Source organism: Palaemon carinicauda, chromosome 14 (assembly GCF_036898095.1).
Source record: "Palaemon carinicauda isolate YSFRI2023 chromosome 14, ASM3689809v2, whole genome shotgun sequence".
Classification (NCBI taxonomy): Eukaryota; Metazoa; Arthropoda; class Malacostraca; order Decapoda; family Palaemonidae; genus Palaemon; species Palaemon carinicauda.
Window position 1 is genome coordinate 56,494,370 of NC_090738.1, and position 16,142 is coordinate 56,510,511.

The 16,142-nt window shown below is 40.6% G+C and overlaps 1 protein-coding gene across 5 annotated transcripts in view; it reads right to left on the bottom strand.

Annotated features, from left to right (window-relative positions):
- Window positions 1-16,142, bottom strand: part of LOC137653593 (6-phosphofructo-2-kinase/fructose-2,6-bisphosphatase 1-like) — a 388,947-nt gene that overhangs the window by 64,281 nt on the left and 308,524 nt on the right. The window contains exon 11 of one of the 5 annotated variants that reach the window (XM_068387129.1): window positions 1,158-2,119. The exons of the other annotated variants lie outside the window; for them this stretch is intronic. Coding sequence (XP_068243230.1) covers window positions 2,111-2,119 — 9 coding nt within the window. The 3' untranslated portion in view covers window positions 1,158-2,110. Of the gene's footprint in view, window positions 1-1,157; window positions 2,120-16,142 lie in introns of those variants that run through there. 5 annotated transcript variants of the gene reach the window in all.

Below are 16,142 nucleotides of genomic sequence, written 5' to 3' on the forward strand. Positions count from 1 at the left end.
TTCTCTTATATAGTTGGTTACCAAGACATCTTTTAGACAAATTCCTCTCAAAAAATTCTTCAGCATTAGAAAAATTTTAGTTAAAAGAAATAACCATAAAGGTTTTGAACTGGTAACAGAAATAGATAACCATTTTACAATTTATAATGATGAATGGATATAACCATTCAATCTGGAATAAGATACTGGGGTAACATACTGAGAAATCCTTTTACTATAACCAGAAATTAAAAAAGAAATATATATATATATAATCTATAATTAAGACACAAATAAAATAAAATAGGGGTTTTACAAATGGAGGACATTTAGCATTGTAAAATCTATGTGAAGTTAGATAAAACATTGCTCATCTAAAAACCAAGAGAAAAGTGCTGTGATATGTGAAAAATTAAAACCATTTTTAAGAAAACAAGTATAACAAAAGTGAATATAAATTCAAAGAAACCACACAGAAGAGAGAAAAGAGAATCCATCAATATGAAGTGCAACACACCCACAGCTATTCAAGAGAAAAATATTTGTTTTAATGAGAACCCATTTTCTCCGGAATAACAGTAATTGAAAGGTTTCCCTGTCCAGTAATGGATATAAAGATTAAATCTGTATTCCATTTAACATACATGCATAAAAATAAAAACAGGGCATGCTCAAGTACAATACCTAAAATTTAATCCAAGTAATTTCATATTAGTCATGATTAACTTAACAGAATTTTCCATTCCATGTAGTTGATAAGGAAACTTTTACTCCAATCTGTGACTTGTAATCGGTGCCCTTTCATACATGTTTACAAATCTTGTTAGGAAGGCAGAAATTTTTGGTAAACAATAATTCCGAATCAATTGCTACTAGCCAGTGAGTTATCAATAAAAATGAATTAATGAAGTTCACTGAACTATTCGCTAAAATTATTCACAAATTTTCATTGTCACTGGAAAATGTTCTTGGTTGGGATCAGTACCTGCACTCTGACCCTAAATAACATTCCTTATAACATCTCACTTCACTTGTATCAATAAAAGTACACCATAATGTACATCACTATCTCTATGTGGAAAATTTTCCCTTAGGTACCAAAAATGTGGATAAAACTCATAAATCATAGTCTTTTTTAATATTTTACTACATTCCATAATCTGAACTCAAATTTAATATTCTAATAACATCTTTTCCCCCTACCTTACTAGGTTAGTACATCTCTATTCACAAATAAGAATACTTACAACTTTCTGAATATCTAAAATTAAAGTTCCATTCTACCAAGTATAAAAGACCATAAATAAATGCTAACTACATCAACTAGCAGCACTGATAGAAAAAGCAATTTTAATTATGCTTCCATGCCTCAATTCTCTCTTTTCACTCAGGACATAAAAAAATCTAATAAAATATTACTGTGCATATACAGTATTAATTTCTGTACTGTGTATGTTATCTTTTCCAAAGAATGATAATTAATGACAACTGTACTTGTTATTTTGTACAAACTAAAAGCAAATTAAAGCATTAACCAGAACCCATCAAAATAAAGATATATTAAAGACATACAAAACCCCGTAGCCAAAGCAAAATATGTACAGCTTAAATAATAAGATTAATGCCTCTTATTCAATACAGTATTAAACATTTAAGTTGCAATCTAAAAACTTAGATATAAATTTTTTATTTCTCGCCAAGACCGTTAAACTTATACTCTAGAGAGTTATGAAGATTAATGTCAGATGCTATTGATGCAAAGATAAACTCTCTCATACTCTAGAACAGTTTATTTTATTATTTCTATGAACTTCCCCTGATGTTCTATTGCTCCTTCTTTAGAAGCCTAGTTTATTGACATTAACCCATAAAATCTAAGGAATTTGTCATTTCCTCTTCTTTCAATTGACACATGCCTCTAGTGAAGTAATGAAGCATTCTAGCAGTTAATAGAAAGAAGCAAAAAAAGGATGCTCCAGGGACTCTTGGTTATTTCAGCCTCTCTGTCACACCAGTTTGGGAAACTTTGTTCTCCAGGCTCCAAATTGTTGTACTCTTAGTGTTTTAAGAAATTTTCTCGGGATTTGTTAACCATTTAAATGCAGTAGCTGTTATGAGTAGTGCAAATGCCTCACTGTTCCTATCAGGGAAAAATATTTTTACAGTTCAATGCACTAAAGGAAATTTGTTTTTAGTTCAGGGGGAAATCCTGAGAAGACTACTTTAGTTGTTTACAGAAGCAATAATGATGATAATGATACGACAGCACCACTCCCTAATACAGCACTTGACCAGTCAAGATTTGATAGTGATTAACTTCAAAAGCTCTCAACTTACCAGCTTCCTTTGTTTAATCTCTAAAGGCCAGCAAGTCATCACTTTAAAGTGGCATAGGTACTTCTGATCCTAAGTACCCGATTGCTAACCCTAACCTGACTTTTCCAGTCAGGTCTTTAGGGCCAAGAATCTCTAACAGAGCCACAAATTCTTTATCCAATTTAGACCCTTCTTTTTCTAAACCCTTCCATTCCTGCAACCCTAGTCTAAGTTTTAGAAAACTAGAGTATGAAGCAGTAGACAGAGTTGGTTGTTCAGATCCTAATATGCATCCACTTTATAAAGTGGGAACTCTTAAGCAACCTCATAATTTATATGTGGATCGCATGGCATGGCATATCATATGATTACTTTAGCTCTTAACGTTACTGATATAGTTTCAGCTATGGTTGATCAGTTGCATCATGTTTTGGGTGACAGTGAATTTTGTTCGCTTACAAGTTCTGCCAACAGGTAATTATGGGTTAACTTTAAGAGAGTAAATGTAAGTGCTAGTACCTTACTGCCAAAACACGTCTTAGCCCTTTGGTTATCCCGCTTGTGACACAAACATTATAAGGCTTATCACTTTTGGCCAGGGGGAAAAGTGGTGCATCTACAGAGAATTTTTTCTGCACCTCAGTACAACTAAAATATAAGAGATATAAACTTCTTGTTTGTTACAGTAATGCCAAATAAAGATAAAAAATTTTCATGATATAAGCAGAGTAACTTTACAATGCTTAGAATTATTTTAAAAAGTGAAGAAAACTCGAAAATTATGCAAAAATGTATAGATAATGTTTTTGAATATTTATAAAGAAAAGAATTAATAGCTGCTTTATCATATTGTGACAATGTTTTTTTTTTTCACATAAAATTGACTAGTAAAGAGCCATGATTGCTTAGAAAATGCCAAATTTTTTATGGTGCTGATGTTTTATAGCATAACTAAAAAAGGAATAAAGATAGAAACTTAAAGTAGCCTTAGAAAGCTGAATATATTTAATATATAGCCCATAAGTGTTATATATAAAATTGAGCAAAGATTTAAAATGAATTTTTTTCTTTAAATAAATCTACAATAAAAAGGTTTTTGTAGAGATTTTCATATTTATAAATTTTTCTGTATGTCCTGTCAAATACTAAAAAGGCTTATTCAAATGGTAACATGAGAATTGCAATTATTTGCAAATGCACTGTTCCACATAAGAAAAATTATCGATACATGCGTAAAATTATGCATAAAAAGGGGCATCAACAGCTTTTGCTGTGAGTATACAATTTGTCCTCGCTTTTCGCTGATTAATTCTTCGCGATTTCGCTCGTTTGTGACACAGAGAATTGCATAACCTATTAAATAAAAAGTCACATTCGCATGTTCGCGAGAAGTACTCTCACGGCACAATGATTTGTACTCGGCTCGCTTTGCCCCACTTACCTATCCACCCCCCACAACATACCATGGCAACATTCCATGTCATGCTAACTCGGCCTCAGTCTTGCATTGTTTTGGAGGATTGATTTTTGTTTTCATTTTATTTATTTTTTGTTGCTTGCCAAATCCAGAGAGAGAGAGAGAGAGAGAGAGAGAGAGAGAGAGAGAGAGAGAGAGAGAGAGAGAGAGAGAGAGAGAGAGACAGAGACAGAGAGAGAGAGTGTATGTATGTGTGTGTGTGACAGCGAGTGAGAGGTATTTAGTGTATTGATTGTTTGTTGTGAGAAAGACTGTTGGTATAACTGAGATTGTTTCTTTATGTTTTTAGCTAGGTTAAGACAGTGGTGCAAGTCTTGGGCAAATGCTTTTTTTTTATTGACTGCGACTTGAGGCAGTTTTGTGTGTGTGTGCACGCTGGATTTATATATTTATTTGATTTTGACCAGCGTTGGAAGTGCTTATTTATTTTTTGAGCCCCTGTGGCCACGGGGGCATAAAAACAATTAGAATAACGCCAACATATCACTGCGTGTCGTAAGAGGCGACTAAAAGGGACGGGACGAGGGGGCTGGGAACCTCCTCTCCTGTATTTACAATCCTGTGAGACATCATCAAAGAGGTGGAGCTGGGGGGAGAGTGACTGCTCCCGGCACTCTAGTTTTGGGGTGTTTGAATGTGCGTGGATGTAGTACGATAGAGAGTAAAAGATGTGAGATTGGAAGTATATTTAGGAATAGAAGGATGGATATATTGGCTTTGTGCGAGACAAAGATAAAAGGGAAGGGTGAAGTGATGTTTGGTGAAATGTCTGGTAGAGTGTCTGGGATTGAAAGGGGAAGAGCAAGAGGGTGTGGCTTTATTGCTGAGTGAATGGGTGACAGGTAAAGTAGTGGAATGGAAGGAGATGTCATGTAGATTAATGTGGGTAAGGGTTAGGTTGGGTAGGGAATGTTGGGTATGGACCAGGTTGTGAGAAAAGTGAAGAAGAGCGGAATGAGTTCTGGAATGAATTAACTAGGTGTGTAGAAGGACTGGGTAGAAGGAATTAAGGGATTTTGACGAAGGAAAAATCTATTTCTGGGGAGAGACCTGTGACGCCCGGCGAAAAAGTCCTTCTTTGTACTTTTTCTGATATAAATCTTCCAAATATACCAGAGAAAATTAAAAGCATGGAATGCAGAGGTTACAACCCTCGCGCGAGCACCTTGTTGGTGTCGTATATCTAAAAAGGGCGTTTGTAAAACACTATTCACAGGCTGTCTCCCATTTAGATAATCCCTTCATCAAAGGGGGAGGGCCGTGACAGGCCCTTGAGAATACAGTTGGGATACCCTACCGACACCTACCACTCGCGCTCACCAGGTCATCCTTCTGCAAGAACATATGGCTTGGCAAGGAAAAGGGTGGGTCCGTACAAAAATAATCGGGAAGGGTTTCGCCGGGCGTCACAGGTCTCTCCCCAGAAATAGATTTTTCCTTCGTCAAAATCCCTTTTCTGGGTCGACCTGTGACGTCCGGCGAAAAGGTACCAGAGAATGCCTTCCAAGCCCAATAAAATAATAACATAATGAGGAGAATACAATCACCATGTACGACAATACTATGATATAATAAAGTAATCGTCCAATTACCAACCAGCCAAATGACATAGGGAACGTAAGGTTAAATAATAATGACGACAAGGAACCAACTGAGTGTCGAATCGCAAAAGTCATCAAACCTTACATGTCTAAGTATATCTAAACATTAAAGGAACGGTAACTACAATAACAGTTAAACCATAGGAATTAAACATGGCAAATATCATAGGGCTAACGAACTACCAAGGAGAGCGGCGACGTGGTGTGAGTGGTGGGTAGGAGGGAGAAGAGAAGAGATGGAAGAAAGGAAGAAGAGGAGATTAATGGGGAGAGATAAGGCTCCCCTCTGCCATCGTCGGGTATTTAAGGGCCTGTAAGATCTTTAGATATTGGCGTTTGACAACCATAGGGGATTTCCAACCCGTATATTTTTTAAAATCATCAAAGTCCCTGTTCTGGAAGTCATTGTTGGAGGCATTTACTGTCCGTATATCATGAGCCTGGGGAAATGATTCCGGATTAGTATGTTTAATGAAGTAGAGGATTTGTTGCCTGATACCGTGAATGGAAATAGTACCTCCTTGTTCCCTGATAACCAAGGGGCCAGACGAGCGGGTGGCAGTTCTAGCTAAAAAGGGGCTTGAGAGTGTGACTGTACACGGAGAAAAATCCTGGGGATGAAGAATAATCTTCCGAGAGGAGCACCTATTTTGCGGATCCTCATTTTTTAGCTAGGGAAGCTTTGTCTGGAAAAGGAGTACTTCGGCTGAAGGGAGGAAATCTATGTTTTCCGGGTTTCGTGAGAGCTGCTAGTTCTGATGTTCCATCACCTGAGGCCATAGCCGTTAGAAATAAAGTCTTCCTAAGAAGAGTGATATAAGAGCAGGATTCATTGTCCGTGTCCATCGCAAGTTTGAGAACACCGTTCAGAGACCAAGAGTCCTTTTGTGGCCGAACCGAAGGTCGAAGCCTAGCACATGTTTTTGGGGTTGATGAGAAATAGGAATCAGCTAGGTTAATGTTGAACCCTACAAGGTAGATCTTCTTCAAAGCTGACTTGATGGTGGTTAAAGTGCTAACTGTTAGGCCTTTGTCAAATAGGAACCTCAAGAAAGAGATGGCTAAATGCGGGGACATACGAGTATGGTCTGCACTCTTAGGGGACCTACTAGTTGTTAACGGCCGAATCATATTGGCGAATTGTCGAGTCCCTTTTTTGTCCCATTCGATGAAGAGATCGTTTCCGGTTCAATGTTCGCATCTCTACGAGCTGCCAACTTCCTGTAGTCCACAAAGTTAGAGTTTTGGCTATCTTTGAGTAATCTGACACAGTGAGTTTGGATACTCGGGTCAGTTTGAGGAACGGGATCCGGATGGGACTGAGTTTCAACTCGAGGAGGAGAGGAAACCAACTGTTCTTGGCCAGTGAGGTGGTACTAAAGCCACTGCGCCCCGGAAGGAGCGTAGTTTGTGTAAAAGTTTTTAGAAGATTCCCTGGGGGAGATAGGGAAATCTTCTTCTAATGGTTCCAATCCCGGGGTAATGCGTCCATGGCATAAGCCCGAGGGTCCAGGGTTGGGGTCACATAACAAGGAAGTTAGTGATTCATCTGAGTTGTGAATAGATCTACCTGGAGGCCTGGAACGAGCCTGAGTATCCACCGGAATGAAATTATGTCTAGAGACCATTCTGACTCCAGTGGATCCGTCCTGGATAGTGAGTCCGCTCTCACATTCTGGCCTCCCGCTAGGTGAGGTGCTGACAGGAACCAGTTCTCTTCTGTTGCCCAGTCGAAGATAGTGACCAGGATATGATTCAGGTTGGGTGACTTGGATCCTCCCCTGTTGACGTAGTGTACTGCGTCTGTGCTGTCTGACACTACTCTGATGTGGGTCGACCTCGGAGGAGAGTCTCTCTTCAGGGTCAAGAACACTGCCATGGCTTTGAGAACAATGATATGGGACTGTTTCATGGAGAGTGACCAAGAACCTGAAACATCTGATGTTCGGAGTAATCCCCCCCATCCACTTAGAGACGCGGCTGTATGGAATGTCACTTGTGGAGGTGGGAATTGTAGAGGAACCGATTTGGAGAGGTCCTTCGGTTCGGACCATGGGCGTAGTCTCATTTTCAAGACAGAGGGGACCTTCAAGACCATGTCTCTTATAGGTACTGTAGCTCTCTTTCTCCAAACTCGATTGATGTCTTTGAGTTTGGCTTTTATTAGATCTGTTACTGAAGTGAATTGGAAAAATCCGAGGATACTTTCTAAGGCTCTTCAGACACCTGTTTGTGTTTGAGAAAATTTTTTTTTGATCTTGGAAACTATTCCTCTTACCTTTTGGAAGGGAGAGACAACGTGTGCTTCGAAAGGTCCCACTGAATGGCTAACCATTCTAAGCGGACTGATGGTTGCAGGCGAGATTTTTTGGAGATTGACCCGAATTCACAGGTTGTCGAGAAATTGAAATAATTCCTTCGTAGCTCTGTTGCCTTCTATGACCGGCCGGGCCCAAATGAGCCAACCGGCCAGATAAGCAATGATCTGTATCTCTTGGTTCCTGAGTTGTTCTAACACTCTCTCTCCCAGTTTCGTGAATATCCTGGGATCAATGTTGAGGCCAAAGGGCATGTCTTGAACACAAAGGCTTTCCTGCTTAGGCGGAAACCCAGATAAGAAGAGAAGTTTCGAGCTAAAGGCGCAAGATAATAGTCGTCGGTAAGATCGACAGAGGTGGTGACGGTCCTACGGGGAAGTAAGGTCCGTACCTGAGAGATAGTCAACATCCGGAACTTGTCGCAGAGAATGTAAGAGTTTAGCTTGACAAGTCCAGGTCCACTCTCAATGCCGCCAAGCCTTTTCGGAATTGTGAACAGGTGGCTTTGGAACTTCAGTGATCGATCCCGTTTGATTGCTTCTTCTTGAGTAACCCTGTGGTGTACTCTTCCAGGATGGGAGTGGATTTCTGGGAGAAGGTCACTGGTGGAGGAGGAGGACCTTGTGGCCATTTTCACCTCAAACCTTTAGAGATTATGCTATGAGCCCACAGACCGAAGGTCCAATGGTCTCAAAAGTGGTAAAGTCTACCCCCTACCGGGACCACCGCGTTGTGAGGGGGTGAATCTAGGTACTTTCCTTCTCCGAGCCCCCTTTTTTCTAGGTCCGTCTCGATGGCGAGACTGTCTTCTACTCCTGTAGCTTCCTCTCTGGTGTCCACGAGAGGAGCCTGAGGGTTCGGATCTAGGGCTGTATGCAGGTAAAACATCCCAACGGGGTTGGGCTGTGTACCTGGTGAATCAGTGAGGTAGACCACCTGATGAGGGGGATTTGGATGCATAGACGTCGAATCAGAGGGAGGCTGTGATGACAAGTGGGTAACCGACTATCGATTCCTGTCTGATAGAGGCCTCAGACAGAACGTATTTCCCACAACTAACCCGATCAGACCATCAAACGTGTAGGTCGAATTGGAAGGGCAGATCTTGGAATTATCGTACCCCCCAGACTGACAACATCCTGGTCCAGACAGATCGGGCCTGCCCTTTAGGAAATAATACTGTTACCTTCGGTACCTTGTCTAACCTAACCAAGGCAATCTCTTTCAATCGAACGAATCCGTTGAACGGGAATTCTAGTACCTGGGAGTAAATTCTAGGTCCCCCAGAGGGAGGACGTCTATGCCATCCAGATTTATGGTACCATCTATATATGGAACATGTAAGGCAAACCTCTATGCGTTGTTTTTATCGAAGGAGGTTACTTCGATATGCCTGGGGCTGTAGGGGGAAACTTCTGAGTTCCTGAACGGATCCGACTCCCTACCATACTTTTGAGCTCCGTCATAGCCCCTTGGTTTTCCCTAGAATGTGTTGCTTTTAGCAGTCACGGTTTATGCAGGGTAACATGAACATCAGGATCCATTAAGGGTCCTAGGTCGGTGACATAGGTAATTGCAAAGCTGAAGGCTCAAAATTCATCCCCACCTACCTGCCCGTCCATGGGGTCGTCGTCCAACCTTAGAGAGGACACTCTGAGGAGATAGGGACCTCTAGATGGAGCATTTCTTCCCAACCTTGATAACCAAGGGCGGAGAGCCTCTCTTGCAGGCCAGAGAGATTCATCATCATCCTGACGGGAACCATGTAGGCGAACCTTCTGTAAAAGAAAGGGGACATAAGTCTGGATGTTCCTTGAACTTTGGTTAGTGATCCTATTCACAGGCTGGGATCAGCTGTATAACTCATAAAAATCAATTTTAAAGAAAAATCATTTAATGTACTATCTTTTGGGGTATAGTTCGACACTTGTATTCATGAAATGTGACACTGTTGGCGCATCCGCCACAGGTTGGCCACCCCTGACTCAGACGTTCAGAACCGGGTCTAACATTATTTACTGGCTATTAGTATTCTATTGATTCATCTGTTCACTGACCAGAGTTTCAAGGAACAGTAGATAGCCTCTCATGGCATGGTTAGTCTCGACCCGGCCCTTCATTAGAAGGGGCCAACGTTTGGTTCCCAGTACTGAGTGGAAACTTATTTCTATTTGAACACTATGTTGTATGGATATTTATTCATATTTAGGCATAGTTAGAATTGAATATGCATAAATATAGGCATAATCAATTTATTTCTATTTGAACACGATGTTGTATGAATATTTATTCATATTTAGGTATAGTTAGAATTGAATATGCACAAATATAAGCACAATCAATTTATTTCTATTTGAACACTATGTTGTATGGATATTTATTCATATTTAGGCATAGTTAGAATTGAAAATGCATAAATATAGGCATAATCAATTTATTTCTATTTGAACATGATGTTGTATGGATATTTATCCATATTTATACCTAGTTAGAATTAAATATATGCATAAATATAGGCATAGTTATGTTCATATATTTTTATTTGGACTTTCAAGAATAACTAATGAATATTACCAACGCAAATTCAAAGTGTCATTAAAGTAAGTACAGTTTACTTTGTATTCATGTTAAATCCTTTCCTTTACAGCAAAAACAAGAGATTGGCCACCCGTGGTCTGAGTGATCTCTGTCTGTACCAGAGCTCCGGTAACAATCCCCGGTACAAAGGTCCGTCATAGTGACAACGTGAACACCAGAGGAAAACTAATATTAACCTCAATGCTGATCGCCTGTACGATATCCGGTTAAGCCGGAGATTCGATGAAAAGGATCGTAATAACGATATTGTGATTATTCATGAAAAAGGGTTCATACCCTGATTCTGATCGTCTGATTGATCTCTGTTTGTAACGGAGAACTAGTGACAAAGGTCCGTCATCGTGAAAACGTGATCCTCAGCGGTACGATAACATTCTCTAATACTGAATGTTTGTGTTATCTCCAGTGAAGCCGGAGATTCGATGAAAAAGGGACCGTAATAATGAAACTGTGAAGTCTTCATCGGTATCACATTGTTAACTCCGGTTCTGGCCGTCTGCTTGATCTCTGTTTGTACCGGAGATCCGGTAGCAAAGGCCCGTCACCGTGATATCGTGACCGTTCCCGGTACGATAACATTAACCTCAATGAATGATTGTGTTATCTCCCGTGAAGCCGGCCGTAACGGTGTAATTATGATCAAACATGACAAAGGTTCGTGTGTAAAAGGCTTCAGCCGGAGTCCGAGTGCCGGATTTCACCGTTGCACTCCAAAAAACTGCTCCTGAACGTTAACTAGTTCTCACCCAATGAGTATCCATATAGCGGAGCATAACTCAAGGCGGAGCTAAGCATAACTCACGGAGCTAAGGGTGTCGGTATAAAACGACCCCAATTAATGACTCATACACTAACGTACCTATTAATAGTGTTAGCTATATTAACAGTAACCACATCAATAAAAACGTTTATAATATTAAACGTACTATCATCAACTCTGATACTAAGAGGAGGCCTGAATAACTCGTGATCGTATAAAAACGGAGAACGGGAAATTCACCTCTCTTACTCGAGCTAACAAAGAAAACGAGAGAAGGGATAACTCATATCTGTAGAACAGGGAACGAGCAGTCTCTGTTTTCGCTCTCAAGGTTACATAATAAAAAAAAAAACTAACATCACACAATAAAACAAGAACATTAATAAAATTGATTGCTTTTCTTAGTAATAACCAAGAACGAAGAATAACGACAACGTAACAAATAAACATGGATATAGTCTAAATCGAAGCCTCTGAGGCGAGTACAAACTAACAGACTAAATCGCTAAACTTTAATTCGCTATTCTTTAAATCGCTATTCTTCGTAGGTCCAAATTGGACTTGCAAGCAAATAAATACCATAGTAAAAATTAATGATAACACTAAAAGGCCATAAAACGTAAGTGATATAACCTAGATGACAGAGTACCAGATGGGCAAAATTAACTAGAATATTTACCGAAGCGAACATAACCCAAAATGGCTGCCGATACCTCGGCCGGACAATCGCTTCCAAAACTAAAAACCACCATATTGGAAACAGAACAAATGCCCGGTACTGTCAAAAGCTGCCAAAACAAACTATGGTACTTAACATTGGTAAGGGTGAAGTATCAACGTCAGTCATGTTGAATTAACGACAATCACTTCGAAAAACACTGGGCAAAAAACTTATCAACTTTGCGGTCAAGTCCAAAACAGAAGGATGTCCTGGTGAGCGCGAGTGGTAGGTGTCGGTAGGGTATCCCAACTGTATTCTCTAGGGCCTGTCACGGCCCTCCCCCTTTGATGAAGGGATTATCTAAATGGGAGACAGCCTGTGAATAGTGTTTTACAAACGCCCTTTTTAGATATACGACACCAACAAGGTGCTCGCGCGAGGGTTGTAACCTCTGCATTCCATGCTTTTAATTTTCTCTGGTATATTTGGAAGATTTATATCAGAAAAAGTACAAAGAAGGACTTTTTCGCCGGACGTCACAGGTCGACCCAGAAATGTAGTTGTCATGGGTGACTTAAATGCTAGAGTGGGCACAGGAGAGGGAGAGGGTGTCATTGGGAAGTATTGCATACCAGGTGAAAATGAGAGTGGTGAGGGACTGGTAGATATGTGTTGAGCAAGAGACGGTGATAAGTTCAAGCTTTTTCACAAAGAAAGATAAAAACAAGTATACATGGGTAGGAGTGGCAAATGGAAGAGTGGTAGATAGGGCATTAATGGATTATGTGTTGATAACTAAAAGAATGTTTGGAAGATTGAAAGACGTGTACGTGTTTAGGGGTATGGCAAACCGTATGTCTAATCATTTTTTGGTGGAAGGAAAATTAGTTGTAGCAAAAGAGAGGGGGAATAGAGTAGGTGGATTTAAAGGGAGCTAGTGAGGGTTGAAAAGCTGATAAAACTGGGGGTAAAAAGTAAATATCAAGAGAGGTTGAAAATAGCATATGACGAAGTGAAAGTAAGAGAAACTGGTAATTTAGAGGAGTGGAAGTTAGTAAAGGAAAATATTGTTGAGATTGCAAGTGATGTGTGTGGCAAGAAATTTGTTGGAGGCAGCATGAGGAAGGGCAGTGAATGGTGGAATGAGAGTGAGGGTAAAATTGGAAGAGAAAAAGAGGGCTTTTGAAGAATGGCTGCAGAGTAATAGTGTAGAGAAGTATGAAAAATATAGAGAGAAAAATGTGGAAGTAAAGCTCAAGGTAAGTGAGGCAAAGAGGGCGGCTGACATGAGGTGGGGTCAGGGATTGGGTCGTTTATATGATATGAAGAGAATAAGAAGAAGTTTTGGAAAGAAGTGAAGAGAGTAAGGAAGGCTGGTTCGAGAATTGAAGAGACAGTGAAAGATGGAAATGGAAGGTTGTTAAAAGGAGAGGAGGCAAGGAAAAGGTGGGCAGAATATTTTGAAAGTTTACTGAATGTTGAGGATAATAGGGAGGCAGATATAATTTCTGTTGCAGGTGTTGAGGTGCCGGTGATGGGAGATGAGAATGAGAGAGAGATTACAATAGATGAAGTGAGGAGAGCACTAGATGAAACGAGAGTAGGAAAAGCATCTGGTATGGATGGTGTGAGAGCTGAGATGTTGAAGGAAAGGGGTGTGACTGTACTTGAATGATTGGTGAGATTGTTTAATATGTGTTTTGTGTTGTCAATGATACCAGTAGATTGGGTTTGTGCATGTATTGTACCACTATATAAGGGTAAGGGAGATGTGCATGAGTGTTGTAATTTAAGGGGTATTAGTTTGTTGAGTGTAGTAGGAAAAGTGTATGGTAGAGTACTGATTAATAGGATTAAGGATAAAACAGAGAATGCAATCTAAGAAGTACAGAGTGGTTTTAGAAAAGGTAGGGGTTGTATGAATCAGATTTTCACAGTTAGGCAGATATGCGAGAAATATTTAGCAAAAGGAAAGAAAGTGTATGTTGCGTTTATGGATCTGGAGAAAGCGTATGATAGAGTTGACAGGGAAGTAATGTGGAATGTGATGAGGTTATATGGAGTTGGTAGAAGGTTGTTACAAGCAGTGAAAAGTTTCTATAAAGGTGGTAAAGCATGTGTTAGGATAGGAAATGAAGTGAGCGATTGGTTTCCGGTGAGAGTGGGGCTAAGACAGGGATGTATGATGTCGCCGTGGTTGTTTAACTTGTAAGTTTATGGAGTGTGGAGAGAGGTGAATGCTTGAGTGCTTGGACGAGGATTGAAACTGGTAGACGAGAATGACCATGAATGGGAGGTAAATCAGTTGTTGTTTGCGGATGATACTGTATTGGTGGCAGAAGCGGAAGAGAAGCTTGGCCGATTAGTGACAGAATTTGGAAGGGTGTGTGAGAGAAGGAAGTTGAGAGTTAATGCGGCTAAGAGTAAGGTTATGAGATGTACGAGAAGGTAGGGTGGTGCGAGGTTGAATGGAGAGTTACTTGAGGAGGTGGATCAGTTTAAGTACTTGGGGTCTGTTGTTGCAGCAAATGGTGGAGTGGAAGCAGATGTACGTCAGAGAGTGAATGAAGGATGCAAAGTGTTGGGGGCAGTTAAGGGAGTAGTAAATAATAGAGGGTTGGCCATGAATGTAAAGAGAGTTCTGTATGAGAAAGTGATTGTACCAACTGAGATGTATGGATCGGAGTTGTGGGGAATGAAAGTAACGGAAAGACAGAAATTGAATGTGTTTGAGATGAAGTGTCTAAGGAATATGGCTGGTGTATCTCGAGTATATAGGGTTAGGAACGAAGTAGTGAGGGTGAGAATGGGTGTAAGAAATAAGTTAGCAGCTAGAGTGGCTATGAATGTGTTGAGGTGGTTTGGCCATGTTAAGAGAATGGAAAATGGTTGTCTGCTATAGAAGGTGATGAATGCAAGAGTTGATGGGAGAAGTACAAAAGGAAGGCCAAGGTTTGGGTGGATGGATGGAGTGAAGAAAGCTCTGGGTGATAGGAGGATAGATGTGAGAGGCAAGAGAGCGTGCTAGAAATAGGAATGAATGGCGAGCAATTGTGATGCAGTTCCCGTAGGCCCTGCTGCTTCCTCCGGTGCCTTAGATGACCGTGGAGGTAGCAGCAGTAAGGGATTCAGCGTTATGAAACTTCATCTGTGGTGGATAACGAGGGAGGGTGGACAGTGGCACTCTAGCAGCATCAGCCAAACTCGGTTGAGTACCTTGTCAGGCTGGGAGGAATGTAGAAAGGAGGGGTCCCCTTTTTTGTTCCATTTGTTTGATGTCAGCTACCCCCCAAAATTGGGGGAAGTGCCTTGGTATATGTATGTGATTCCTCCTTGGAGTTACTTATTCCTTGGGAGAACATATTTTTGAATGATGATCTTCAGTTGCTGACCTGGCCTGTAATCGATTATATTAAGACTGCTCTTTTGGATTGACCGACTGTTGATGACCTGGATTGTGTTCAAGAACCTGATTTTATTGTTTTTGTGCTGTAATATTATGACAATGATGATGATGATTATAATGATGATGATGATGATAACGCTCACGACCCACATCAATTAATACAGTTGAGTATTAATATTTATCAGTGTTCCGGTTGTGGTTTTGGGCTATAAAAGACTGTTGGCCCTTGTGTGGACGAAGGCGTCCACTCAGAAATATACATAATATCACAAATTTTAAGTAATTTGTATTTTTCCTAACAGTACTTACCTCGAACTACTTTCTTAGGAGTATCTGGGATCTCCTCCCATCCGACCAGAGTTTTGTGTAGTTTACCCTAGTCCCGTTTTCTATGAGGGGTAACCTCAGGTGGAGTGATACGCACCCTGAGGCTAACCCCAGGTCAAAGAGCATGCTTGCTCAGGTCTCGACCTCCAGTAAGTTCTTGGCAGCTTAGGTTTCTAAGAAGTCCAGTAAGGCACTCGGGGAAGGCAGGGTGGGCCATTACCCGAAAGTAGTTCGAGGTAAGTACTGTTAGGAAAAATACAAATTACTTAAAATTTGTGATTTGTTCCATCAAGGAGTACTTACCTCGAACTACTTTCTTAGGAGACTTATACTTTAGGAGGTGGGAGTGGCCTTCCAGACCTAGAGACCGTGCTGAAGCATATCTTAAGAACCTAGATAGGAGGCTAGGTTCTGTTGACCCCAAGGAAACACGAGAAAAGAGGTAAAACTACACAAAAAACTTCTGTTAGTGTCTAAGTAACTCACCTCTGCAAGAAATCCTAGGAGACATGTCCTTCCAATGGCAGTGTATCTTGTAGCAGGCTCAGGGGGCTATTGGAGTCAGTTTTTGAGCGGAAACAGGGAAAGGAAGAACAAAGGGGTTAAGAAACTAACCTGTGTCTCTTGGACTTACTACCCGCGGTTATCACTGGGGCTATACCTTTAAACCGTTTGGAGCACGGAAATGACGGTACCTAT